This window comes from Jaculus jaculus, chromosome 8 (genome assembly GCF_020740685.1).
Source record: "Jaculus jaculus isolate mJacJac1 chromosome 8, mJacJac1.mat.Y.cur, whole genome shotgun sequence".
Classification (NCBI taxonomy): domain Eukaryota; kingdom Metazoa; phylum Chordata; class Mammalia; order Rodentia; family Dipodidae; genus Jaculus; species Jaculus jaculus.
The window spans coordinates 1989606-2017157 of NC_059109.1; the positions used below are offsets into that span (position 1 = coordinate 1989606).

A 27552-nucleotide genomic window follows, 5' to 3' on the forward strand; every position below is an offset into this window, starting at 1 on the left:
CAAGAACAACAAACAAGATAAGCTTTTTATCATGGTTGGCATGCTCTGTGAAGTGAGGGGGAGACAAGCATGGGGGTTCTGGCCCTGAGCAGGTGTCACGTTGTGGACTCCGGAGCACAGATGGGCCGGGCTGGAAGTGGCCAGCCTTCGTCCCCAGCAGGCTGGTGGGCCAGGAAACCACAAGGAAGGTCTCTCAACGGTTTTGTTTTCTCTATGACCTGGGAGGAATGTTGTCATCTTTTGAAATTGTGGTCACAGAGCAGGGAAGTTCAATCAGCTAGCGAAATTTGGGGTGGCAGGCCACACCTAGGGCTCCTAGGAAGTGGGCCCTTCACTATGACTGTGCATTTCCCATAGACGTGCCAGGGTGCTGGGTGCAGCGTAGGCAGAGTGGGACTGTGTGGAAAGCAGAGGGGCCAAGAGCTAGTGTGAGGGTTATGAGGCGCTCACAACAGTCAACTTCAGAAGCCAAATGGTTGAAGGAGGAAGGTAAGCTTCTCTTTTCTTTTTATTATTTATTTATTTATTTTGGTTTTTCAAGGCAGGGTCTTACTCTGGTCCAAGCTGACCTGGAATTCACTCTGTAGTCTCAGGGTGGCCTTGAACTCATGGTGATCCTCCTACCTCTGCCTCCCAAGTGCTGGGATTAAAGGTGTGCGCCACCACGCCGGCTTCTTTTCTTTTCTTTAAATTTTTTTTAAGGTAGGGTTTCCTTCTAGCCCTGGCTGACCTGGAATTCACTAAGCAGTCTCAGGCCAGCCTCAAGCTCGCAGTGATCCTCCTACCTCTGCCTCGCGAGTGCTGGTACTAAAGGCGTGTGTCACCACGCTCGGCTTCTTTTTCTTGTTTCTTTTTTGGTTTTTCGAGGTTGGGGCTCTAGCTCAGGTTGACCTGGAATTCACTATGCAGTCTCAGGGTGGCCTTGGACTCTCGGTGATCCTCCTACCTCTGTGTCCCGAGTGCTGGGATTAGGGTCTTGAGCTGAATCCCCAACACTACATAAAACTGGGTATGGTGGCACATATATCTGGAGTTCATTTGCAGTGGCAGGTGGCCCTGGATCACCTATAACCCATAAATTCTCCCTGTCTCTATTTTTCAAATAAATAAAAATATTAAAAAAAAAAAAAAGCAGAGAAGGCAGACCTACGAGGACCATCACGAGTTCAAGGCCACCCTGAGACTCCATAGTGAATCCCAGGTCAGCCTGGGCCAGAGCGAGACCCTATGTCAAAAACAAACAAAAAGCTGGGCATGGTGGTGTATGCCTTTAATCCCAGCACTCAGGAGGCAGAGGTAGGAGGATCACCATGAGTTCAAGGCCACCGTGAGACTACATAGTGAATTCCAGGTCAGCCTGTGCTAGAGTGAAACCCTACCTTGAAAAACCTAAAAAACAGAAAACAAAAATCACCTCCCCCCAGACACAAAAAGGCCTGGATATCCATGACCTCACAGTGCCTGACACTGCCTACACAAGACCATCATAATGGGAAGAAAAGATGATGACATCAAAATAAAAGAGAGACTGATTGAGAGGGGGAGGGGATATGATGGAGAATGGAGTTTCAAAGGGGAAAGGGGGGGGAGGGAGGACATTACCATAGGATATTTTTTATACTCATGGAAGTTGTTAATAAAAAAAACTTGAAAAGAAAAAAAAAAGCCCTGAAAAGCAAAAAACCCCACAAAGCAGTGTGGCTGGCATAAGCCTTTAATACAAGTTGACACACGCATCTGGAGTTCTTTTGCAGTGGCTGGAGGCCCTGGGGCACCCACTTTTTCTCTCTCTACCTGCCTCTTCCTCTCTCTCAGATAAACAAATAAATAAAATATGTAATCTCAGCTCTTGGGAGGCAGATGCTTTGAGTTAGAGGACACCTGGGACTACATAGTGAATTCCAGGTCAGCCTGGGCTAGAGTGAGACCCTACCTCGAAAAACCAAAACCACAGAGAAGCTAGGTGTGGCTTGGTCTCCAAGTAGCTCCCAGGGGAGGTGTGTATAGGAGAGGACAGGTGGGAAGGGGCAGGGGTGCAAGCGGGTGGGCTGCAGACCCGGATGTTTTTGCTAAAGAAAGTTGTCCTGATGGACACCACCTTTTGGCCTCTCCCGTCTTGGGTTGTCCCCGAGGTGACGCAAAGCCTGTGATTCCCTGCCGTGGCCACTCTTTGGAACCAACTAGGGATGCAACAAAACTTTGATGCCAGAGTTCCACCCCAGAGGTTCTAATTTAATTGGTTTAAAATATTTTTATTTCTTTATTTGCAAGCAGAGAGCAGAGACTGCGAGAGATAGAGAATGGGTGTACCGCTTGAACAAACTCCAAATGCAAATGCATGCACCAAGTGCATCTGGATTTATGGGGGTACTGGGGAATTGAACCTGGGTCTTCAGGCTTTTGCAGACAAGCTCCTTAACCACTGAGCAATCTCTCTAGTCCCCAATTTAATTGGCTTAGAGATGCAACCTGGGTCTTGGGATTTTAAATGTTCCCCAAGGACCTAGTGAGAAGTAGCCAGTGATGAGAGCCATTGCTCCAAGGAATGTCTAGGTTGTTTAGAAACCCACTGTTGTAACCCAACACAAAGGATGGAGAAAAAGTGAGCTTTTCATGGTGAGAATTGAATTGAGACAGGTGGAAGTTTTAGAAATGAGCAATCTTAAAAGCCCCTCCCCCAGATCTTTTCCCACCTGAGGTAGGGTCTCACTCTAGCCCAGGCTAACCTGGAATTTACTCTGCAGTCTCAAGCTGCCCTTGAACTTACAGTGATCCTCCTACCTCAGCCTCCCGAGTGCTGGGATTAAAGGCCTGGCCTGAAGAGTTTTTGAGTGTAAGAACTGGGTCTGTGGAGAGTATCTGGCAGCAGTGTAAGTGAGGCTTGGTGTAGGGAGAGTTAGGAGGTCTGGAGACCTGCTAGGGAAGCTGTTGCAATAATTCTAGTTGTGGTAATGGTTCTGGAAAGGCCTGGGGAAAGTTGCAGGCTCAAAACATTGTTGTGAAGCCAGGCATGGTGGTGCATCACAGAGAGTTGGGGGCAGAGGTAGGAGGATTGCCATGAGTTCAAGGCTACCCTGAGACTACATAGTGAATTCCAGGTCAGCCTGGGCTAGAGTGAGACTCTACCTCAAAAAAACAAAACAACAACAACAACAACAAAAAAGTTAAAAAAAAAAATAAGGGCTGGAGAGATGGCTTAGCAGTTAAGGTGCATACTTGCAAAGCCAAAAGACCACGTTTTGAGTCCCTAGGGCCCACGTAAGCCAGATGCACAAGGTGGTGCATGCATCTGGAGTTTGTTTACAGTGGCTGGAGGCCCAGGAGCATCCATTCTCTCTCCCTCTCTTTCTTTTTCTCTCTCTCTGCCTGTATCTTTCTCTCTCTCAAATAAATAAATAAAAATAAAATAAAATAAAAGAAGCCAGCCATGGTGGCTCATGCCTTTAATCCCAGCATTTAGGAGGCAGAAGTAGGAGGATTGCTATGAGTTCAAGGCCAGCCCAAGATTAAATAGTGAATTCCAGACCAACCTGAGCTACAGCGAGACTCTACCTCAAAAAAGAAAAAAAGAAAAAAGCCGGGCGTGGTGGCACGCACCTTTAATCCCAGCACTGGGGAGGCAGTGGTAGGAGGATTGCTGTGAGTTCGAGGCCACCCTAAAATACAGAGTGAATTCCAGGTCAGTCTGGACTAGAGTGAGACCTTACCTCGGAAAACCAAACAAACAAACAAACAAAAAAAACAAGAAAATGAATAGTAAATAAGGGAGGGGCACACAGGCAGACACAGACAAAATAGGCAACAGAGAGTTCAGAAGCGGAGTACTATGAAAATGCCACTGAGGTCATCTCTGGCCATTTGAGTGGTTTCAGCCATGTAGGGGATAATTTTAAGGAGTCAAAAAATAATTCAGCTGGAGAAATGGCTCAGTGGTTGCCTGCATGGTCTAACAACCCGAGTTCAATTTCCCAATACCCATGTAAATCCAGTTGCAAAAAAGAAAAAATGAAGTCAATTGCACAAAGAGGCACATGAAACTGGAATTTGTTTGCAGAGGCTGAAGGCCCTGGCGTGCCCATTCTCTCTTCTCTCTCTGCTTGCAAATAAATAAAAATGTTTAAACTAATAATAATAAAAAAGAAATAGTGGGCAAGAGGTACAGCCTAGTTGGTGGAGTGTCTGCCCAGTGTGTAATACACAGAGCCCAGCCCTGCGTGAACCGGGTGTGGTGCGTGCCTGTACTCTCAGGAGGCAGAGGCAGGAGGCTCAGAGGTCATCCCCCTAAACAACCAGTTCAAGGGCAGCCAGGCTACCTGATACATGTTAGGTGTCTGGGTTTCTAATGGAGGACCAAGTCCTTTTCTTTCTTTTCTTCCTGCCTCCCTCCTTCCTTCCTTCTTTCTTTTTTTAAAATTTTGTTTACTTTTATTTATTTATTTGAGAGTGACAGACAGAGGGAGAAAAAGGCAGAGAGAGACAGAGAGAGAATTGGTGCACCAGGGCCTCCAGCCACTGCAAATGAACTCCAGATGTGTGAGCCCTCTTGTGCATCTGGCTACCTTGGGTCCTGGGGAATCAAGCCTCGAACTGGAGCCCTTAGGCTTCACAGGCAAGCACTCTGCAGCCCTGTTTTTCCATACCCCCCCCCCAGGTTTATTTATTTATTTGAGAGAAAGAGAGCGAAGCAACGAGAAGGCACGCACCAGGCCTTCAGCCCTGCACACGAACTCCAGACGTATGTGCCACCTTGTGCATCTGGTTTATGTGGGTCCTGGGGATCGAACCTAGGTCCTTTGACTTCACAGGCAAGCACCTTAACCAGTAATTCATCTCTCCACACACACCCCTCTTTTTTTTTTTTTTTGAGGTAGGGTCTCACTCTGGCCCAGGCTGACCTGGAAGTCACTATGTAGTCTCAGAATGGCTTCGAACTCATGGCAATTACCTCTGCCTCCCGAGTGTTGGGATTAAAGGCATGCACCACCATGCCTATATTTTGTCTTTCTCTACTGGTCTGGGCATCTGTCTCCTTGCATTTTTCCTTTGTAAGCGCTGTCCCACTCCCTTGGAGGTCTAGGGGCTGCAGTCTTTGCAATTGTGGGTAATAAATGCGCTAGGTGCCAGGCGTGGTGGCACACACCTTTAATCCCAGCACTCGGGAGGCAGAGGTAGGAGGATCGCTGTGAGTTCAAGGCCACCCTGAGACTACAGAGTTAATTCCAGGTCAGCCTGGACCAGAGTGAGACCCTACCTCGAAAAACCAAAAAAAAAAAAAAAAAAAAAAAGCACTAGGTTTCAGTTTGTTTTTTTTTTAATTTTATTTTTTATTTGAGAGAGAGGGAAAGAGGCAGACACACACACACAGAGAATAGGTCTCTAGCCACTGTAAACAAACTCCAGATGCATGTGCCACCTTGTGCATCTGGCTTACGTGGGTCTTGGGGAATTGAACCTAGGTCCTTTGGCTTTGCAGGCAAATGCCTTAACCCAGCCCTTTTTAAAAATTATTATTTATTTATTTATTACAGACAGAGAGAAGGAGAAGAAGAGAGAGAGAGAGAAGGGGGGGGAGAGAGAATATGGGCACACTAGGGCCTCCAGCCACTGCAAATGAACTCCAGACACTTGTGCCACCTTGTGCACCTGGCTTACATGGGACCTGGAGAATTGACCTGGGTCCTTAGACTTCATAGGCAAGTGCCTTAACCGCTAAATCATCTCTCCTGCCCACCCCCCTTTTTAATTTGAGAGAAAGAGAAAGGGCACACCAGGGCCTTCAGTTGCTGCAAACAAACGCCAGACACGTGCGCCCCTCGTGCGTATGTGTGACATTGCACGCTTGTGTCACTGCGTCTGGCTGGTGGGACTTGGAGATTTGAACATGAGTTATTAGGCTTCACAGGCAAACGACTTAACCACTAAGCCATCTCTCCAGCCCTGCCCTAGTTCTCTTTAATGTCCTCTTTCAGAAGTACACACACACACACACACACACACACACACACACACACACACACGTATGCAGATCAGAACTAGGCTGGGACTTCCAAGGTGAGCGGGCTCCCTCTTAGGACTGGGGAGGTCTTCTATCCGCGGATTCCCTTTTGCCTAGGGGTTGGGACAGGTGGAAAGGGGTATTTACAGAGCACGGGACCCGTTTTCTTATTCCAGGGCGACAGAAACCTCCCAGCTCTCATACCATAAATAACAAAATGGGAGGTCTGTAGTTTGCAAGAAAGTAGGCAGAGACCCGGGTGGAGAAAGACGAAACAATACTGGCAAAAACCCGAGCGAGCGTGGGGGCCGGGAGGGTGTGGATACTCGGGGAGACAGGGGAAGAGTCTGTGGGTCTGGATGCCAGGGGGCTCAGCCACAAACCCAACAGAAGGCGGAGCCTGCCGACCTGGAGGCGGGGCTGGTGAGGGAAGGGATGTGGGCGTGGTCTTGAGGGGCGGGGCTTCAGGGCCGAGGGTCCCCCGGGGGCGCTGCGCAGTGACGGGGGAAGGGGATCCGAGCCAGTGAGGGCCTGGCTTTTGGCTTGGACCCCGGAAGCGGTGTCCCTGGGGATGAAGGTTTTGGAGGGGATCCCCGAGGAACCGCATTCGGAGGAGTGAGCTCGTCGGGCGAGAGGTTCCGCGGGGCGGAGCTTAGGATGCCTGCGAGTCCAGCGGCGCCAGAGGCGGGCGTGCGAAGCGCCCACGGGGTCAGCATCAGGACCGCAGGACGCGCCCGCGAGGTCCAGGGGCGCAGAGAGGGCCCGGGCCCGGGGCGATTTTAGGGATCCCAGTAATTCTCGTGGTGTTGCGCAGCGATGATGATGACGACGGTGAGGATGGTACAGAGCACCATGGCCGCGATGCCCACGGCCAGGGAGATGAAGGAGAAGTTCCGGGCCTCGCGTGAAGCGATCTCGGCGGACACCATGTCTCCGCGGGCCAAGGCCGTGCGCACCTGCCCGAGAGAGGGTGGCGGGGAGGAGGATTGGGGGGTGGGGTCAGAGCATGGGGACCTGTTTTCTTATTCCAGGGCCAGAAACCACCCAAACAAATCTCATCCCATAAATAACAAAATGGAGTGTGTGTGTAAGGGGGGGGGTCGCTTGTCTCAGCCTCCCCCTAAACATGCCTAGAACTCCCGGGCGTGGGGAAACCTTGCCCAGCCTGAACTCTTGCACCTCACACCTGCACTGCCTTGAAGATGGCGATGATGCCCGTAGGCCAAAAGCAGCAGATGGTAGTCAGCACTGCGATGGGCATGTAGTCGTGCGGCGGGCGCCTCGGCTCCAGCAGGGCCAGGCCTGGGCCCTGGGGCGGCGGGGGAAGAGTGGAGGGCACTCCCGGCCCCCCGGGGGTCCCGCCTGCATAAGGCTGTGAAAGGAAGGTGGAGGGGAGGGATGTTATCCTGACACTCTGGGATCTACAGGTGGTCTACTCCATGACAGCAAGGTTTTAAAAGCGTGATTATTTGCTTGTCAGAGGAACCGATAACCCACCATTCTACCCAGACACATTTAAATTAGTCCTAGGCCTTAAATATTTATTTGAGAGAGAGAATACGAATGGGCACGCCAGGGCGTCCGGCTACTTCGTACATCTGGCTTATTTGGGTACTGGGGAATAGAACCTGAGATATCAGACTTTGCAAGCAAGCGCCTTTAACCACAGAGCCATCTCCCCGGCCTAACTCCCACATTCTTTAGAATGTTTTTTTTTTTAATTTTTTTTTATTTTTGGGGTAGGGTCTCACCGGAGCCTAGGCTGACCTGGAGGTCACCAGCTTCTACATTCTTAAATGCGCCCACATTTTCCCACAGGGTACAGCCCCACCATTGTCCTCCCTTGCTACTTCCCTTTAGACACCTCCCTGGCAGCCAATACTGACCCGGGCCCAGGGTTTGGCTCCCTCCTACCCCTTGCTTACGAGGGGTTCCTTCCTCTCCCTCCAGGCAGTCTCCTTTCACACCTCAGGACCCTCCTCACATGGGCTGACCTCTGACACCTACTCCACCCCACAACTTTGTCTTGGTATTTCTCTTCTCCACTCTTCATATGTTTTTGTTTTTTGAGGTAGGGTCTCACTGTAGCCCAGGCTGACCTGGAATTCACTATGGCGTCTCAGGGTGGCCTTGAACTCACTGCAGTCCTCCTACCTCTGCCTCCCAAGTGCTGGGATTAAAGGCGTGCACCACCACGCCCGGCTCCTCTCCGCTCTTTTTTCCACTAGAGCACACTGCCTGGTCCCCTGGCCCAGTTACTCCTAGACCCCAGCCTCCAGGGCGTCTTCCTGTCAAATGCGGTTCCACCGTGCCCCCCTCCTCCGAGGTCCTTGCACTCACCGTGCCCACCGGGTAGACCGGCACGTAAGCAGTGCAGGGCTGCAACTGCAAGGGGTATCCTGGTGCCACGTAGCCTCCCAGCGGCAGAGTGCCCACGGTCCCCGCGTGCGTGGGTACCACGAAGCCTGGGGCCTGAGCCGCCGGGGCAGGCGCCGGTGGGGGTGGGGCGGCGGCTGCGGGCGGCGGTGGGGGCAGCGGGCCCTCGAAGCGGGTCTCCTGCAGGTAAGGGTCGGGTGGCATGCGGGGCAAGGTAGCGCAGCCGGGTGGGGGCCCCCCAGCAGCGGGGCCCGGCGGGGCGTGATGGGGAGGTCGTGGTAGTGTAGCGGAGGATGAGGGGCCACGCTGAGCTGCGGCCCCGGCAGAGGCCAGGCCGCCCGCCCCTAAGCGTGGGAGGGTGGCGGTGCCAGACTGGTGGTAGTGGTGGTGATGGTGATGGTGCAAGGAGGGGGCTGCCTGTGGGGGCGGGACCGGGGGCTCGGCGGGGGGCTGGGGGGCATTGTAGGGAGGCGGGGAAGTATGAGGAACTGAGTCTGCAAGGCCTGGGGCCCCATGACAATCGAGGAGAGGTAAGGGGAGAGAGGAGAGAGACAGGCAGCAAAAGATCAGAGACCAGACAGGGATGGAGAAGTAAACCGAGGTTGAGAAGCCAACTCTCATTTTGGGGGCAGGAGAGGGGATGTATCTAGGCCACCTGTCCCCCTCCTTTCACTCTAGTTTTGAGGCCACAACCCTCCCCGGCGCTCTTCCTTCTTTTTCTGCAGTCGGCCGCCCAACTCTGAGACCCAACACCCTATCTCACCAAGGCTGCCTTGGGGCCCTGTCTGAGCCACTCTTCGGGGTGTACATGTGGACATGCGGCACAGTTGATGTGCGTTCAGCTCAGCCGTGTTTGCGCCCACCCATGTGGGATGGCCACTCCACTGTTTCCCCTTCAGTGGGGCAGGGTGCCATGGCTTCTTCCACAGCCCATAATTATGCCTGTAACCCCAGCCCTTAGGAAGCAGAGGCAGGAGGTTGGGACCTAGCCAGACCCTGTCTCAAAACAAACAAACAAACAAAAAACCAACAAGAGCCTTCTGGATCTTACTTCCTTGACAACCCCCATCTGATCATGGCTCCATGTTTCCCTGCTGGGCGTCTCCATGCGAATGAGCCAGTAACTGTCCATCTGTCACCCCCCCAGGGATGTCCCTGGGGTACCTGGTGGTGCCTCTCTCTTGCCTTCTCAGCCGACCACCTCCCCACCATGTGGTTGGCAAGGGGTAGAGGCCAGTGGGGGTGGGGAGGAAGATAAGGGTGGGATGTAGAACGAGGAGGGAACGAGGGCAGTGACAGCCAGAGAGAGTAGGGGACTGGAACCGAACTACCTGCTTACCCAAGGAGGGTTAAGGAAGAAGGTTAGGGCCAGTGGAGGGGTGGGGAAGGAGTCCAGAAATGGTGGAGGGAGGGGGAGGTTTGTTATTGTTTTTACCTGACTTTTCCGAAGACATGCCTGCAGTCTTGATGGGACAGGGTCCCTGAAACCCGAGGTTAGGGGCCCCTAGCTGGCTTGGAAGTCTGGGTCCGGGATGGCGCAGCCGGCAGCGGCACAGAGATGGAGATGAAGACAGTGGGGGGGGGGGTGGAGAGAGGGGGGGAGCTTAAAGGGGCCGAGACGAAGGAGGGGGGGAGCTTCAGATGCCCCCCCCACTAGTCCGTCTCTCTTTGCTTTTGGACCACCTCTCTCCTCCTCTCACCCTGGCATTCAAGCCCCCAGTTTAGGCTCCCTTGGAGTTGTCATGGAAACAGGGAGGCAAGACCAGGCTAGGCGGGTGGGACTAAGAGAAGGAAGGAGGGAGAGAGAACTCTCTAGAGTCTCCCCTCTGTGACTCGCTGTAGCGATTATGTTGTGGGAGGGAGCCAGCAGGTGCTCAATGGATTCAGTAACCCCACTTCCCTCCAGACAAGGTTCGCCCACCCAGGTCTTTCTCTTTGCTCAGTTCTCAGAGTTCCTGCAAGGTACAGGGATCTCCCAAACCTGTGGCTCTAGGTTTCTCCCCTTTAGGAGAGACAACCAGGTGGGCGAGAATGCTGCAAAACGGACAGCTTGGAGGGTCTGAAGAGCCCCTCAGGGTACGTAGCCTGGGCCCACGAGCCTGACAGTCAGGCTGGACGCTGGGGTCTCATTTGAAGGTGGGCGAGGGAAGGGAGTGTGCTTGTGGGGTTACGCAGCCTGGCTTAACTGCTCACTTGTGGCAGGTGAGTAGGGAAATGCCTGCTAGCTGGGCGGCCGATTTGTTGGCGGGTCAGTATTCAGATCCATTCTCTCAGCCCCCCCCCCCACCTCCACCCCCGGAGTCAAACCGAGGCCCAGCGACTATGGCTGTTCTTTTATTTGCCTTCCACATCTCGGAAGGGCGTGGGTGGGAAGGTGGGGTGAGGATAGGCAATCTACAGAGATTACACCAGTTGGGCTTTTTTTTTCTTTTGCAGAAATACTGCCAGGGAATCGGTTACCCCCTCCCCCTCTGCTTCAGTAGTTCCCAACCCTCGCCGGAGGCTGTCGCTGTAGGGGGCCGAGTCCCTCCGGGTGGCGTCCTGAAAGAAAGCCGTCTGCAGGCCTTCGCTTGAGCCAGTCCTAGGCTTGAGACATTTTCCACCTCCATCACGGCCTGGTACCGGTGCTTCTAGTTTTTCAAGCATTCTCGTGATCCCTAAATCCATTCCAACCACAACATCCTCATTACACGCTTCTGGTTTTACTGGGAGAGGCCAGTTTAGACCGAGTAAAGACCCGGTGAACCGAGGGACTGAGGCTCAGGCATGCCCGGAAATTCTTTTTCTTGAATTGCTAAGTGAAAGCCCGGGTAGGTAGAGGCCTGCCCGGGGCACTCGGACAAGCGCCTGGAACTCGAAGTTTGGCTGCGGTCGCGGAGCGTGGGGACGGGATAGCCAGGGCCGCTCAGGTAGAAAGGCAGGTGCAAACCCCGCAGGTGAGTCAGCACAGCCCCGCGGGCCTCGGGCTCCAGTACGGTGGGTCAGGTGTGGGTAGGGCCAGAGAAACTGGGCCAAAGCAGCACTTCACTCGAGGGGCCTGGAGGGCTCTCGGCGTCTCCGGAGACACGGGTATGACACGCACTTCACCGTGGAGAGGTGTAAACCGCGCACGGGGCGGGAGGCCAGGCCGCGGCGGGCAGAGGGGCGCCCCGGCGGTCGCTCACCCGGCCACTTGCAGAGCCTGCCTTCCCCGTCCCCCTCCCCCCTCGGCCCCCGGGAACCCAGGCTTTCTTGTCCTGCTGGGAACGCCGAACCGCCTGGGTTGGAAAGTGCGGCGAAATCCAGGCGGAGAGGAAGTGGGACCCTCGGGTGGCTGCACGCGACGGAGTCCAGAGAAGGCTTCCTGAAGTTTCCCAGGAGCTTGTGTGTACATATATATATATACATATATATATATATATATATATATATATATATATAATTTTCGCGGCTGCCTCTCCCCGTCCGGCCGAATGTATCGCTCCGCCCGCTCCTCCCCAGCTCCTGGGGCACAATGGAATGTTCCATCGCCCCTCCGGTGCGCCGCGCGCGTTGCTGGGGACGCTGGCACGGTTACCAGGGAAAGCCCCGGACGTGACGGCTTCGCGCGACCCCAGCAATCCGTCCCCTCCGGCCCGCTCCCGTCCGTCATTCCCCTGCGCTGCCGGCTCACTCCTTCGCCTCCTCCCCCCCCACGCCGGGGCCTCCGGGCTGGGGAGAAGTCTGGGCACCGCGGGCCAAGCCAGGCCTCCGCACCCGGGCCAGGTGGGAGCTCAGGGGCTGCTGCCCCCGCCCCGGCTCTGCAGAACCTCGGGTTTGTGCTCAGCCGGGGTGACACTTAAGAAAGGCCTAGGGGACCAAAGTCCCTTGTGCGCCAAGTTGGAGGCGGGACTTAGGGAGGAGCGCGGTCGGAGCGTTGGAGAGGGTAGGGGGTGTGTTTGTAGGGAAGACTGCGCTGCTGGAGCAAGTGAAAAGTTGGGCTGCACTTGTGACAAGCAGGCCTGGTCGCAAGGGCCGGAGCCTGAGGGTTTGTGTTGTCCTCCTCACTGCCCCCTTCTCAGGTGGGAGCATGCAGGTGCTGAGGGTGCCGAGGGTCCCCTGCGCGTGGGTCTTGCTCCTGCCCTTCCTGCTGCTGATCGCTACCCCTGCAGCCCACGGGGCTTCCTACAAGCCGGTCATCGTGGTGCACGGGCTCTTTGACAGTTCATACAGCTTCCGCCACCTGCTGGAATACATCAATGAGGTCTGTCAGGGGCCGAGGGGTGGGGTCGGAGGGGCTGGGGAGGAAGCCTGGGCAGCTGAAAGTCACTTCTTAGCCCAGTTCCTTAGGCGGAGCTGTTATGAGCATGGGGAAGAGTTGGGATATGTAGTTCTGGGTGTTTTTCTTTTTTAAATTTGTGTTTTTGTTGTTGTTTGTTTGCTTGTTTTTCGAGGTAGGGTCTCACTCTGGCCCAGGCTGACCTGGAATTCACAATGGAGTCTCAGGGTGGCCTCAAACTCATGGCGATCCTCCTACCTCTGCCTCCCGAGTGCTGGGATTAAAGGCGTGCGCCACCACGCCGCCCCCCCCCCCCCGTGAGCTCTGGGTTTTAGCACTGCAGGCATGTGGACCCCTGAACCCACGGTGAGCTCCATATCCAACCGCAGTGTTTGCATTGCTCCCTTCCCACAGACACACCCCGGGACCGTGGTGACAGTGCTGGATCTCTTCGATGGCAGAGAGAGCTTGCGGCCCCTATGGGAACAGGTGCAAGGCTTCCAAGAGGCTGTGAAACCCATCATGGAGAAGGCCCCACAAGGGGTGCACCTCTTATGCTACTCTCAGGGTAGGCATTGCCTCCCTCTGAACTCCAAAGCCCTGCCTGAGCTAGATCCAGCCTGAGTCCTGGTTCTGCTCGTTTCCTCTGCGCCTGGGTCCTCTTCTTGTGTGTTGCTTGGGAGGGAGGCTCGCGGCACTGTTCTGTCCCCACCCCACCCCCATTTTCCCTCGTTACCTGTGATTCCTACAGGTAGGGATTTACGGAGCAGTTAAAAGCATCTCAGAGTTAGTCAGAGGCCTAGACGCTAATTCTGGCTCTGTCGCTTACATGACATCAGCTGTGGGTTTGTCTGCGTCCTCTGAGCCTCCAGGCTTCCTAGGCAGTGTCACGAGGGCTGTGAGCCCGGCTGTCGACCTGGCTGGCTGTCCTAAAGGCTCTTCCCAGTGTTGGTGTTCTGCCTACAGGGGGCCTCGTGTGCCGGGCTCTGCTCTCCGTCATGGAGGAGCACAACGTGGATTCATTCATCTCCCTCTCCTCTCCACAGATGGGGCAGTATGGAGGTGAGTGGGCACTGTGGGCTCCGTAGAAAGCCCCGAGTCTTGGGGCATAGCAGTTTTTGGCCACTTGCCACTGCCATTCTCTTGCCAGACACAGACTATTTGAAGTGGCTGTTTCCCACCTCCATGCGTTCAAACCTCTATCGGATCTGCTATAGTCCATGGGGCCAGGAATTCTCCATCTGCAACTACTGGCATGGTGAGTGGAAGATGCTGAGCTGGGCTTCCAGGACCCGGGCTCTGTGGAGGGCGGGGGTGGAGGGCCGGATCTGCTGCTCCCACCTCTTCGGGCAGGAAGTTCCGAGGACCACAGCCATGGGCCTCACTGAGTGCGGGCCCTTCCAGTGGGCGCAGTTCAGAAGGCTCCATGAAGCCTCTCTGTGAAGGGCTAGGTAGTAAATATTACAAGCTTTGTAGGCCATTCTCTCACAACTCCTCCCCTCTGCTGCTAAATTTTAAAAGCGTCATAGACCATGTAGAAATGAATGTTTGTGTTCCAATAAAATTTTATTTACAAAAACTGGAGATGGCCCGAGTCATCATTGGCCAACCTTTAGCATAGTGTAGTGTGTAACACCCGGATGCTGGGGTGGCTACTTGGGTTTAAAACCTGACCTTGCTGAGTAAGTTTAGGCAAGTTACTTTTAGGTTTTCTGAGATTCTTTTCCTCACCTATAAAGTAATTTTATTATTATTATTATTATTTGTCTATTGAGGTAAGGTCTTGCTGTAGCCTAGGCTGACCTGGAATTCACTATGTAGTCCTAGACTGGCCTTGAACAACTCACAGCAATTCTCATACCTCTGCCTCCCAAGTGCTGGCATTAAAGGTGTATGCCACTACACCCGGCTACATAATGTACTTAAAAAAAAAAAAAAATTTAAAGCCGGGCGTGGTGGCGCACGCCTTTAATCCCAGCACTTGGGAGGCAGAGGTAGGAGGATCACTGTGAGTTCGAGGCCACCCTGAGACTACATAGTGAATTCCAGGTCAGCCTGGGCCAGAGTGAGACCCTACCTCAAAAAATAAACCAAAAAAAAAAAAAAAATTTAGCCCAGGCTCACCTGGAACTCATTCTGTAGCTTCAGGAGGCTGGTCTTGAACTCATTCATGGCTATCCTACCTCTGCCTGAGATTAAAGGCATGTGCCACCACACCAGGCTGTAATATACTTTTAACATTACCTGGCTCCTATTGGGTGCTATATAGCAGTAGTTTCTTTTTTAACTATTTATTATTATTTGGGAGAGGGTAAGTATGAGTGTGCCAGGGCCTCCTGCAAATGAACTCCAGACCCCTGCACCTTTCACATGGGCACTGGGGAATTGAACACAGGCCATCAGTCTTTGCAAGCAAGCTGCCTTTGACCTCTGAGCCATCTCTCCAGCCTGGCAACTGCTTTCTCCCTTGGGTTTGGTGGTTGTTAGTGCCACTGTCCTCCTGCTGTCTCCTTGATGACTGCTGTAGCCTCCTGGCTGGAGCGGCCTCTCGTCCTCCTCCCGCTCTGCTCCCCTGACTGTCTGTCTCACTGCTCTTTGTGTGCAGACCCCCACCATGACGACTTGTACCTCAATGCCAGCAGCTTCCTGGCCTTGATCAACGGGGAAAGAGACCACCCCAACGCTACGGGTAAGACCCCCAACCCCGACCTGGGCCCCATTGCCTGCTCCCTCTCTAACCTGGCCCCTCCCCTTTGGCTGACCCCGTCTCTCTTCACCCATGCCGCAGCATGGCGGAAGAACTTTCTTCGGGTGGGCCATCTGGTGCTGATTGGGGGTCCTGATGACGGCGTGATTACACCCTGGCAGTCCAGGTAAATACGGGACTGGGTAGACAGCCCAAGTCCCCACCAGTCCTATCTCCTGCCTAGAACTGGCTTGGTTTTCTCAGGCACAGTTAGTGTCCCTCACACCTGCCCGTCACCTTGTCACTGTCCCCAAGAGGGAGATCTGCAGTCATAATTCCTGCAGCTGTTCACTCCCTCAGTCCTGCAGGCTCTCCTTTTTATCTGTCAGTCCCACTTTGTAGAAAAAAATTTGGGGGGGGTGAGTTTGGTTTTTTGTAGGGTTTCACTCTAGCTCAGGCTGGCTGACCTGGAATTCACTATGTATTCTCAGGGTGGACTCGAACTTACGGTGATCCTCCTACCTTTGCCTCCCAAGTGCTGGGATTAATGGTGTGCACCCTCACGCCTGGCTTTTTTTTTTTTTTTGAGGTAGAGTCCCACTCTAGCCCAGGCTGACCTGCAATTCACTTTTTAGTGTCAGACTGGCCTCAAACTCATGGTGATATTCCTACCTCTGCTTCCTGAGTGCTGGGACTAAAGGCAAGCACTATCATGCCTGGCATAAATAATTTTTTGCGGGGTGGGGTTTTTGAGGTAGGTCTCACTATAGGCCAGGCTGACCTGGAACTCACTCTGTAGTCTCAGGCTAGCCTCAAACTCAGCATTCCCTCTGCCACCCAATAAGTCATGATAATTCTCTCCTCCACCCCATTCTCCTTCTCTCAAACCCACCCTCCATTGAATCCCTTCTTTTCTTTTTTCTCTTTCTTGTTTTTATTTTTTTATTACAAATTTTTATTAGCATTTTCCATTATTATAAAAAAATCCCATGGAAATTCCCTCCCTCCCCCACACTTTCCCCTTTGAAATTCCATTCTCCATCGTATTACCTCCCCACCACAATCATTGTACTTATATATATACAATATCAACCTATTAAGTACCCTCCTCCCTTCCTTTCTCTTCCCTTTATGTCTCCTTTTTAACTTACTGGCCTCTGCTACCAAGTATTTTCCTTCTCATGCAGAAGCCCAATCATCTGTAGCTAGGATCCACATATGAGAGAGAACATGTGGCACTTGGCTTTCTGGGCCTGGGTTACCTCACTTAGTATAATCCTTTCCAGGTCCATCCATTTTTCTGCAAATTTCATAACTTCATTTTCTTTACCGCTGAGTAGAACTCCATTGTATAAATGTGCCACATCTTCATTATCCACTCATCAGTTGAGGGACATCTAGGCTGGTTCCATTTCCCAGCTATTATAAATTGAGCAGCAATAAACATGGTTGAGCACGTACTTCTAAGGAAATGAGTCCTTCAGATATATGCCTAGGAGTGTTATAGCTGGGTCATATGGTAGATCAATCTTTAGCTGTTTTAGGAACCTCCACACCGATTTCCACAATGGCTGGACCAGATTGCATTCCCACCAGCAGTGTAGAAGGGTTCCTCTTTTTCCACATCCCCACCAACATTTATGATCATTTGTTTTCATTGATGGTGGCCAATCTGACAGGAGTGAGATGGAATCTCAATGTAGTTTTAATCTGCATTTCCCTGATGGCTAATGACGTAGAACATTTTTTTAGATGCTTATATGCCATTTGTATTTCTTCCTTTGAGAATGCTCTATTTAGCTCCATAGCCCATATTTTGATTGGCTTGTTTGATTCCTTATTATTTAACTTTTTGAGTTCTTTGTATATCCTAGATATTAATCCTCTATCAGATATATATATAGCTGGTGAAGATTTTTTCCCATTCTGTAGGTTGCCTCTTTGCTTTAAAAAAATATTTTTAAAAAATTTTTGTTTATTTATTTATTTGAGAGCAACAGACACAGAGAGAAAGAGGCAGATAGAGAGAGAGAGAGAGAGAGAGAGAGAATGGGCGCACAGAGGCCTCCAGGCACTGCAAACGAACTCCAGACGCGTGCGCCCCTTGTGCATCTGGCTAACATGGGTCCTGGGGAATCGAGCCTCGAACCGGGGTCCTTCTGCTTCACAGGTTAAGCACTTAACTGCTACGCCATCTCTCCAGCCCAAGATTGGTATTTTCACAATATTGATTCTTCTGATCCAAGAACAAGGGATGTTTTTTCCATTTCCTAGTGTCTTCTGCAATTTCTCACTTGAGTGTTTAAAAGTTCGCATTGTAGAGATCATTCATTTCCTTGGGTAGGTTTTTCCAAGCTACTTTTTTTTTTGATGCAATTATAAATGGGAGTGATTCTCTGATTTCACCCTCTATGTGTTTGTTGTTAGCATATAGGAAGGCTACTGGTTTCTGTGTGTTTATGTGTATCCTGCTCCATGGCTGTAGGTGTTGATCAGCTCTCACAGTTTGCTGCTGGAGTCTTTAGAGTCCTTTATGCATAGAACCATATCATCTGCAAATAATAACTTAATAGCTTCCTTTCCAATTTGTATCCCTTTTATGTGTGTCTCTTGCCTTATTGCTATGGCTAAGTCTTCCAGTACTATATTAAATAAAAGTGGGGATAGTGGACACCCTTGTCTTGTTCCCAATTTTAGTGGAAAAGCTTCCAGTTTTTCCCCATTTAGTAATATGTTGGCTGTAGGCTTGTCATAAGTAGCCTTTATTATGTTGAAATATGTTCCTTCTATTCCCAGTCTCCATAGGACTTTTATCATGAAGGGATGTTGGATTTTGTCAAATGCTTTCTCTGCATCTAATGAGATGATCTTTGATTTTTGTCCTTCAGTCCATTTATATATTACATTTATCTATTTGTGTATGTTGAACCATCCCTGCATCTCTGTGATAAAGCCTACTTGGCTGGGGTGAATGATCTTTCTGATATATTCTTTTTTTTTTTTTAAATCTTTTTTTTTTTTTGGTTCATTTTTAATTTATTTATTTGAGAGCGACAGACATAGAGAGAAAGACACATAGAGGGAAAGAGAGAGAATGGGCGAGCCAGGGCTTCCAGCCACTGCAAACGAACTCCAGACGCGTGCACCCCCTTGTGCATCTGGCTAATGTGGGACCTGGGGAACCGAGCCTCGAACTGGGGTCCTTAGGCTTCACAGGCAAGCGCTTAACCACTAAGCCATCTCTCCAGCCCTCTGATATATTCTTGTATTCTGTTTGCCAATATTTTGTTGAGGAGGGCGGGGAGAGGGTATTGATATCGGATATTTTTTATAATCATGGAAATTGTTAATAAAATTTTGAAAAAAAGAAAAAATAATAACTCTACATCTTTGGTATATAGTCTACCTGGGTCTGCTACTATAAAATATCACCAATAAGTGGCTTCAATAATAAAAATTTGTTTTCTCAAGCTGGGCGTGGTGGCGCACGCCATTAATCCCAGCACTCGGGAGGCAGAGGTAGGAGGATCGCCGTGAGTTCGAGGCCACCCTGAGACTACATAGTGAATTCCAGGTCAGCCTGAGCCAGAGTGAGACCCTACCTCGAAAAACCAAAAAAAAAAAAAAATTTTTTTTTGTTTTCTCATAGTTTTGGAGGCTGAAAGTCTAAGGCCATGGTGCCAACAATTTAACATTTGTGGTGAGGACTCTTCATAGTTTACAAAAACTATGTTTTTGCAAAAAACAAGTTTCCCTTCTAAGTCCTCACATGGCCTTTCTTCCTTGTGCGTGCACATGCATATACATGGAAAAGAGAGCTCCACTATGTCTCCCTCTTCTCATGCGAGTATTAAAGTTCATGTCCCACCTTGATAATCTCATTTACTCTAGTTATCACTGTGAAGGGTCAAAATAAGCCGGATGTGGTGGTACACGCCTTTAATTCCAGCACTCAGGAGGCAGATTTAGGAGGATTGCCATGAGTTCAAGGCCACCCTGAGACTACAGAGTGAATTCCAGGTCAGCCTGGACCAGAGTGAGACCCTACCTCGAAAAAGCAAAAAAAAAAAAAAAAAAAAAAAACACAAAAAACAAAAATTGTATAGTGAGGGTTAGGGATTCAATTTATGAACTGTGGAGGGGGGGTACAACTCAGTTCCTAACATGTTGAGATATATATGGCATGCTTTTATGAAAAACTTATATTTTCCAAAAGAAAGAAATAAATCTAAAAAAAAATGAATAATATGGCAAGGAGAGGTTCTTTCCAGGTTTTGTCTGGTTGGTGTCCTAAAGAATTCCTGTATCTGCATTGGTTTGGGGGAAGTTTTCTTCTATAATTTTGTTGAAAACACGTATTATGCCTTTGGTGTGAAATTCTTCTCCTTCTACTATACCCTGAATTCTTACGTTTGATCTTTACATTGTGTCCCAAATATCTTTAAATTCCCATTCATACTTTCCTATTAGTCTTTTTTTGTTGTACTGTATTAGATCTGCCATCTGGTCTTCTAGTTTAGATATTCTGTCCTCTCCTTCATACATTCTACTGGTTAGGTTTTCTACAGAGTTTTTTTAATTTCATTAACTGTGTTCTTCATTGCTAATAATTCTGATTGGTTTTTCTTTGTTCTATTTCCTTATTTATGTCTTGTATTGACCTCTTTATTTCATTAAATTGGCTTCCTGTGTCTTCTTTGATTCCTTTGATTTCCTCTTTCCTTTGATTTAGTCTTTGACTTCTTTGAACATATTTACAGTCATTCTTTTGAAATCTTTCTCAGGCATTTCCTCTAACTCATTCTCACTGGAGGTTATTTCTGATGCATTAATACTTTTTGGTGGATTTATATTGTCTTGATTTTTGGTGTTTCTTGTGTTATCATGTATATATTTTTGCATGTTGGATTAAGTTAATGCTTAGATTTTCTAGTTAGTTGGGTATTATTAGATGTATCAATCAATCTGATGTTATAAATCTTCAGGGTAGGAGCTTAAGGTGCTAGGTGTGGCTCTTAAGACTCACAGAGTATCTACAAAAGTGACCCTAGGTATTAGGTTTGTCTGCTATGAGAATATTCAAGTAGACTGAATGAAACGAAATACAAACAGATTCTAAAATTTAACTAAACAATGTACACATTCGATGAAAAACAGCACAGAATATTTATGCAAGAGTAGGTATTGCGACAACCAGATCCTCTAACAAAGTCACTGTCCCTTAGGGTGTGTGTTGCCCTACACCCTTAATCCTGTCAACAAGGAGGTTAAGATTTTTGGTCTGTTGAGGGCTCCAAGTCAGCTTGTGACCAAGTGAGACCCTTCCCTGGTGTAATCCCACTTACCTTTTGGGATGATTTTGTTCTCAGTTATGCTACGCTCCTGCTTGGGTCCCTCTTTGGGGCACTGTGGATTCAAGTTGACTGGCTGGGTTGTTGGATCACTGCTCTGGTCCTGGTGCTGGGTGCTGTGATCTCCCTTTCTCAGGTCTCTGGTTCTTGCTGGCTCTTGGCTGGCGGTGGGGGAGGGGAGGCTGTGGATGGTGGCTCTAGTTCTCCCGCTGGTCCACGTGATCCTCTACCTCATGATCTGCTCCTCTGTTGCTCGCTGCTGTTTTCTCATCGCATTTCTTGAGTTTGCGAAGAGCTCCGGTGTGAGCGGTGAATGGTGTGAGTGGAACATCCCCTCACCTGGCTTCTCCTGCGGCTCAAGCTGAGCCTGGCAGCTGTGGTCCTGTGGACCTGCTGCCACCGCTGCTGGAGCCGCTTCTGCCAGCCTGGGTGGGCTCTGGATGCTCTGGGTCTCTCCGATTTCTCTGCTGCTGTTGGTACTTTCGTACATACCTCACTTTTTGGTAAAAGGGTGGTTTTTTTTTTTGGTTTTTTCTCCCTAGGCTGCTTTGGCGTGGTTCCTACACTGCCATCTTAACTGGAAGTCAAAAGCTTTTTTAAAAATTTTTTTAAAAATTTTATTAAGGGGCTGGAAAGATGGCTTAGCGGTTAAGCGCTTGCCTGTGAAGCCTAAGGACCCCGGTTCGAGGCTCGGTTCCCCAGGTCCCACGTTAGCCAGATGCACAACGGGGCGCACGCGTCTGGAGTTCGTTTGCAGAGGCTGGAAGCCCTGGCGCGCCCATTCTCTCTCTCTCCCTCTATCTGTCTTTCTCTCTGTGTCTGTCGCTCTCAAATAAATAAATAAATAAAATTAAAAAAAAAATTTTATTAAGGTTAGAGAGATGGCTTAGCCATTAAGGCACTTGCCTGTGAAGCCTAAGGACCCATGTTCGACTCTCCAGGTTCCACATAAGCCAGATACACAAAGTGACCCAAGTGTGTAGGGTCGCATATGTGGCACAAGATGGTGCATGTGTAGATTTGATTGTAGTGACTGGAGGCCCTGGTATGCCATCTTGCTCGCTTACTCACATCCTTGCATAAAACAACAACGAAAATAGCCAGTCTGTTGGATTTACCTCAAAAAAAAAAAAAAAAAGATTTTTATTTTGCAATAATCCTTGATTCATAAGTGGTTGCAAAGGTGCTTGTTCAGTTTCCCCATGGTTACATCTTACAGAATTAGAGCACACCTCAAAACCAGGGTCTCACTCTAGCCCAGGCTGACCTGGAATTCACTGTGTAGTCTCACAGTGGCCTTGAACTCATGGTGCTCCTACTTCTGCCTCCCGAGTGCTGGAGTCCTGCGTGTTGTAGTTGGGGAGAAGATAATGAACTATGTATACATATGTCAGGTTGCAATCAAAAAGGTGGGGAGGAATCAGGGAGTGGAGCTTTTTTTGTTGTTGTTGTTTTGGTATTTCAAGGTAGGGTCTCACTTTAGCACAGGCTGACCTGGAATTCACTATGTAGTCTCAGGGTAGCCAGGCCTCTGCCTTCTGAGTGCTGGGATTAAAGGCATGCACCATCATGGCTGGCTTGTTTTTCAGTTTTTTTTAATTTTTGTTTATTTATTTATTTGAGAGAGAGAGAGGGGCAGATACGTGTGTGTGAGAGAGAAAGAGAGAATGGGCATGCCAGGGCCTCCAGCCGCTGCAAACGAACTCCAGATGCATGTGCCATTTTCTGCATCTGGCTTACGTGGGTCTTGGGGAATTGAACCGTGTCCTTTGGCTCTGCAGGCAAATACCTTAACCACTAAGCCACTTCTCCAGCCCTGTTTTTCAGTTTTTTGAGGTAGGGTCTTGTCTAACCCTTTCTGACCTAGAATTCACCATGTAGTATTAGGCTGGCCTTGAGCTCACAGCAATCATCCTACCTCTGCCTCCTGAGTGCTGGGATTAAAGGTGTACACCACCACACTGGGCTAAAATATTATTTATTTATATGAGAGAGAGAGAGAGAGAATGGGCATGCCAGGGCCTCTTGCCACTGCAGAGGAACTCCAGATGCACGTATCACTTTGTGAATCTGGCTCTATGTGGGCTCTGGAGAATCAAACCATCAGGCTTTGCAACCAAGTGCTTTAACTGTTGAGCCATTTCTCTAGCCCTATTTTATTTTATTTTATTTTTTTTTTAGATTTTTATTTTTTTTATTTATTTGAGAGTGACAGAGAGAGAAAGAGGCAGATAGAGAATGAGAGAGAGAATGGGCGCGCCAGGGCTTCCAGCCACTGCAAACGAACTCCAGACGCGTGCGCCCCCTTGTGCATCTGGCTAACGTGGGTCCTGGGGAATTGAGCCTCGAACCGGGGCCCTTAGGCTTCACAGGTAAGCGCTTAACCGCTACGCCATCTCTCCAGCCCGCCCTATTTTATTTTTTTAACTGCCTTGAAATATATATGTATATGTATATGTATATTAAAGAGAAGGGAGAATTGGTGTTCCAGGTCCTCTTGTCACTGCAAACTCCAGATACATGTGCCATTTACTGCATCTGGCTTTATGTAGGTACTGGGGAATTGAATCCAGGTTGGTAGGCTTTGCAAGCAAGTGCCTTAAACCACTGAGCCACCTTGCCAGCCCCATGGAGCTATTCTACATAGTGGTCAGAGAAATCTTCCTGGAAGAGCTGTCATTTGTGCCAGACTGAAGGCAGTAAGGGAAGGAGTTGTGCCATAGTCCAGAGGAAGAAAACCAAGGAGTTCTTGCCGTGCCCTGTGGCCAGGGAGAGAGAAGACGCTGGGGGAGGGGGCAGAAAGAATGGCCAAGAGGTGGCAGGGGAGCAGCGACAGCTAACTGAACCTTTGCAGGCCAGAGTCGTGCCCTTCAGCCTTTGCTGGGTTTGTTGTTGTTGTTTATGGTTTTTTGAGGTAGGGTCTTGCTCTGGCCCAAGCTGGCCTGGAATTCAGTATGTAGTGTTACGATGCCCTCGAACTCACAGTGATCCTCCTACCTCTGCCTCCCAAGTGCTGGGATTAAAGGTGTGCGCCACTATGCCTGGTGCTGTTTTTGTTTTTTTTTTAAACATTTTATTTATTTCTTTCAGAGGGTGAGACAGAGAGAGAGAATGGGCACACCAGGGCCTCTAGCCACTGCAAACAAACTCCAGACACAGGCACCACCATGTGCATCTGGCTTACTTACCTGGAGAATCAAACCTGGGTCCTTAGGTTTCGCAGACAAGTGCCTTAACCACTAAGCCATCTCTCCAGTTCAGCTTCTGCTTTTGTATGGTGATAAACTGTAGCTGGGTGGAGCATGCTGTAATCCCAGCACCTGGGGGACAGAGGTAGAAGGATCTTAAATTTGAGGCCAGCCATGGCTATATATAGAGACCCTGTCTCAAAAAAGAAAAAAAAAAAAAAAAAAAAGAAAGAAAGAAAAAAAAAAAAAGGCTGGAGAGATGGCTTAGTGGTTAAGGTATTTGCCTTCAAAGTCAAAAGACCTAGGTTCCCCAGGACCTACATAAGCCAGATGCACAAGGTGGCATATGCATCTGGAGTTTGCAGTGTCTGAGGCCCTAGAGCACCCATTCTCTCTCTGTCTCACTCTGTCTACTTATCATCTATCTACCTACCTACCTTTCTTTCTCACTCAAATAAATAAAGTTAAAAAAATAAAAATAAGGGTCGGGTGTGGTGGCACATGCCTTTAATTTCAACATTTGGGAGGCAGAGGTAGGAGGATCACTGAATTCAAGGCCAGCCTGAGTCTACATAGTGAGATCCAGGTCAGCCTGGGCTAGAGTGAAACCCTACCTCAGAAAAACTAAAAAAAAGAAAGAAAGAAAAGAAAAGAAAGAGATGGGCCTGGGTGTAACTCAGTAGAGAATCTAGCATGGTATCCTAGGTTTGATCCCCAGCACCAGGGAAAACCCTATACATATATGTTACATAACAAAAAATATAATTCTAGGCTGGGCATGATGGCACACACCTTTAATCTCAGCATTCAGGAGTCAGCGGTAGGAGGACTGCTATGAGTTGAAGGCCACCCTGAGACTACATAGTGAATTCTGGGTCAGCCTGGCAAGAGGGAGTTTCTACCTCAAAGCAGCAACAACAACAACAAAAAAAAAACCAAACAAAAACAACAACAACAAAACCTAGCTAGGTGTTATGGCACACACCTTTAGTCCTAGCACTCAGGAGACAGAGGTAGGTTCACCGTGAGTTTAAGGCCACCCAGAGACTCCACAGTGAATTCCAGGTCAGCTTGGACTAGAATAAAACCCTACCTTGAAAAATCAAAACAAACAAACAACCAACCCAACAAAATCCTTGGGCTGGAGAGATAGATGGCTTAGCATGCTTAAGGCACTTGTCTGCAAAGCCCAAGGACCTCGGTTTGATTCCCCAGGACCCACATAAGCCAGATGTAAAAGGTGGCATATGCAGCTGGAGTTTGTTTGCAGTGGCTGGAAGCCCTGTAGTGCCCATTCTCATTTTTTCTTTCAAAAAAAAACAAAACACACACACACACTCTAGTGAGGGTTAGAGAGATGGTTTAGTGGTTAAGGTGTTTGCCTGCAAAGCCAAAGGACCCAGGTTCAATTCCCCATGACCCACATAATCCAGATGCACAAGGTGGAGCATATGTCTGGAGTTCATTAGCAATGGCTAGAGGCCCTGGTTTGCCCATTCTCTCTCTGTCTTCTTCTTTCCAAATAAATAAAAAGAAAAGAAAAGAAAAAGAAAACCCCAAACCTCTCCCTCCGTGTAAGTTCCTTCTTTTTTTTTTTTTCAAGGTAGGGTCTCACTATAGCCCAGGCTGACCTGGAATTCATTTTGTAGTCTCAGGGTGGCCTGGAACTCTTGGCGATCCTCCTTCCTCTGCCTCCAGAGTGCTGGGATTAAAGGCGTGCACCACCACACCTGGCTTGTTCCTGTCTTTTTAATTTCTCTATTTTGAGACAGGGTCTCACATAGCCCTGGCTGGCCTTGAACTCGCTGTGTGGTCAAGGCTGATCCTGAACTTCTGATCCTCCTGCCTCCACCTCTCAAGTGATAGGTTTACAGGTATTTGCCACCATGACCATTTTTTTTAAAAAAATACAGATTAAAAAAAAATGTTTATTTGAAGCCAGGTATGGTGGCACATGCTTTTAATCCCAGCACTCAGGAGACAGAGGTAGGAGGATCACTGTGAGTTCGAGGTCACCCTGAGACTACATAGTGAATTCCAGGTCAGCCTGGACTACAGTGAGACCCTACCTTGAAAAAACAAAACAAACAAATATATATTTATTTATTTGCAAGCAGAGAGAATAAAGAATGGGTGTGCCAAGGCTTCCTATTGCAAATGAACTCCAGACACATGTGCCACAGTGTGCATCTGGCTTTATGTGCATGCTGGGAAATTAAATACAGGCCCTCTGGCTTTGCAAGCAAGTGCTTTTAACCACTGAGCCATCTCCCCAGCCCCAACCAATTTTATTTTAGTCAGGAGTTGTTCATCAGCCTTTGTCCATGACATTGATTTTGAAGCACATAGCCTAGCTTTTTTTTTTTTTTTTTTTTTTGAGACAAGGTCTCATAGTGTAGACCAGGCTGACCTAAAAGTCGTGATCCTTTTTCTTCTGTGTCCTGAGGGCTGGATCACAAATGTCTGCCCCCTGCTTGGACCAGCTGCTTGGTAGACTTCCTTTCAGCTTGGGCTTGCTGGCTGTTTTCTTATGACAAGGTCCAGTCTGTTATCCTGGTGTCTCTTCCTGAGGCATGTTATGGTCACCTGCCTAGTCTGCACATCCCACCATGGGAGTTCCTGAGGCCCTGGCCATAACTCACTTTGATTCCCCTGGCCCTCCCAGTAAGCCCCCTCCCCCATTCTCTTTGTAGCTTTTTTGGTTTCTATGATGCCAACGAGACAGTCCTGGAGATGGAGGAACAGCTGGTAAGCCCCTGGGAATTATTCCCCCTCATTCTGGAGCCCATTCTACCATTGAGCTCCAAGCTGAAGGGTCCGCCCTGTGGGTGAGGGGCTTGGACATCAAACACCAACTCACTTTGTCTCTCTGTCTTTCTTCCATGCCCCACTGCCCATCGCAAAGGTTTACCTGCGAGACTCTTTCGGATTGAAGACACTCTTGGCCCGAGGGGCCATCGTGAGGTGTCCAATGGCTGGGATCTCCCATACCAACTGGCACTCAAACCGCACCCTCTATGACACTTGCATCGAACCTTGGCTCTCCTGAGGACGCTCTTAGGGGTCACAGGGACGTTCCCAGCCCAGAGACCAAGTGGTGGCCTTGGAAAACAGGTGCCAGGTTGTGGCATGCCTGTGACCACCTCATTGCTCCCACACTGCCCCCCCCCACCAACCAGGGCTCCCAGAACCCCTTTGGCTCCGTGAATGATAGGTCCTGGCTCCCCTACCTCACATCCTCCTTTGGGGGTGGCTCCATGCCCTCCCTTTCTTCCGAGGCTGAGGTCAAGAGGTGAGGACCAGGTTTGTAACTGGCTTCTCTGCTGCTGCTGCTCCATGTCTGGCTGTGCTGGAGGAGAATCCAGCTCCCGCCCATCACAGGGATCTCCTTGCAGGCCACTCAGGACATTTTTAGCTTCTCTTCCCTCTTCCTCAACTTCCCTGTCCCTCAGTTCTCCCTATCCCCAAGAGGGACACCCATGAGAGTGGGGTTCCAGGCTCCCCTATGGGGACAGTTCCGTTTTTGAAGCGTCAGCGTTGGGGAAATATCTGTGGCCCGTGAGGCCCATCTCAGGTTTGGGGACCCCCCAGTCCCTATGATCAGTATTGGGGTAACCCTGGGAGCCTAGTTTCTATGAGGCCCCAGCCCCTCTTTTAACTGCCCTTGAATGGGTGTTCCCTGTATTTATGAAATAAAGTTCCATTTCCTCAGTGTAGCT

General features: G+C 49.7%; 2 protein-coding genes across 5 annotated transcripts; one reads left to right on the top strand and one right to left on the bottom strand.

Annotated features, from left to right (window-relative positions):
- The first annotated feature begins 422 nt into the window (after positions 1-422).
- On the top strand, positions 423-27544 carry Ppt2 (palmitoyl-protein thioesterase 2). Of its 4 annotated transcripts, XM_045157142.1 has the most exons (10): positions 10128-10447; positions 10808-11307; positions 12412-12593; positions 13023-13176; positions 13575-13670; positions 13759-13866; positions 15214-15297; positions 15397-15481; positions 26527-26581; positions 26739-27544. In XM_045157142.1, exons 3-10 carry the CDS (start codon positions 12420-12422, stop codon positions 26880-26882), a joined length of 900 nt encoding a protein of 299 aa, XP_045013077.1. In that variant the 5' UTR covers positions 10128-10447; positions 10808-11307; positions 12412-12419; the 3' UTR covers positions 26883-27544. The 4 variants fall into 4 exon arrangements, with proteins under 4 accessions (XP_045013076.1, XP_045013077.1, XP_045013075.1 ...); XM_045157141.1 differs by lacking the exons at positions 10128-10447; positions 10808-11307 and adding an exon at positions 423-489; XM_045157140.1 differs by lacking the exons at positions 10128-10447; positions 10808-11307 and adding an exon at positions 11820-12115.
- Prrt1 (proline rich transmembrane protein 1) lies at positions 6650-10115 on the bottom strand. The gene is made up of 4 exons (XM_004671937.2): positions 9807-10115; positions 8336-8874; positions 7182-7367; positions 6650-6951 (listed from the first exon to the last, which is right to left on the bottom strand). The coding sequence occupies exons 1-4, from the start codon at positions 9823-9825 to the stop codon at positions 6775-6777; spliced, it is 921 nt and encodes a 306-aa protein (XP_004671994.1). The 5' UTR covers positions 9826-10115; the 3' UTR covers positions 6650-6774.
- Positions 27545-27552: the final 8 nt, after the last annotated feature.

Bases quoted from the DNA above. Each gene is read 5' to 3' on its own strand.
- Prrt1 (XM_004671937.2), bottom strand. The intron at 7,368-8,335 runs GTGAGTGCAAGG...TTCCTTTCACAG, and splicing joins CGGTCTACCCGGTGGGCACG to CCTTATGCAGGCGGGACCCC. The intron at 6,952-7,181 runs GTGTGAGGTGCA...TCTCTCGGGCAG, and splicing joins CCATCTTCAAGGCAGTGCAG to GTGCGCACGGCCTTGGCCCG.
- Ppt2 (XM_045157139.1), top strand. From the start codon at position 11,870: ATGTTCCATCGCCCCTCCGGTGCGCCGCGCGCGTTGCTGGGGACGCTG. The intron at 12,594-13,022 runs GTCTGTCAGGGG...CCCTTCCCACAG, and splicing joins TGCTGGAATACATCAATGAG to ACACACCCCGGGACCGTGGT. The intron at 15,298-15,396 runs GTAAGACCCCCA...CCCATGCCGCAG, and splicing joins AGACCACCCCAACGCTACGG to CATGGCGGAAGAACTTTCTT.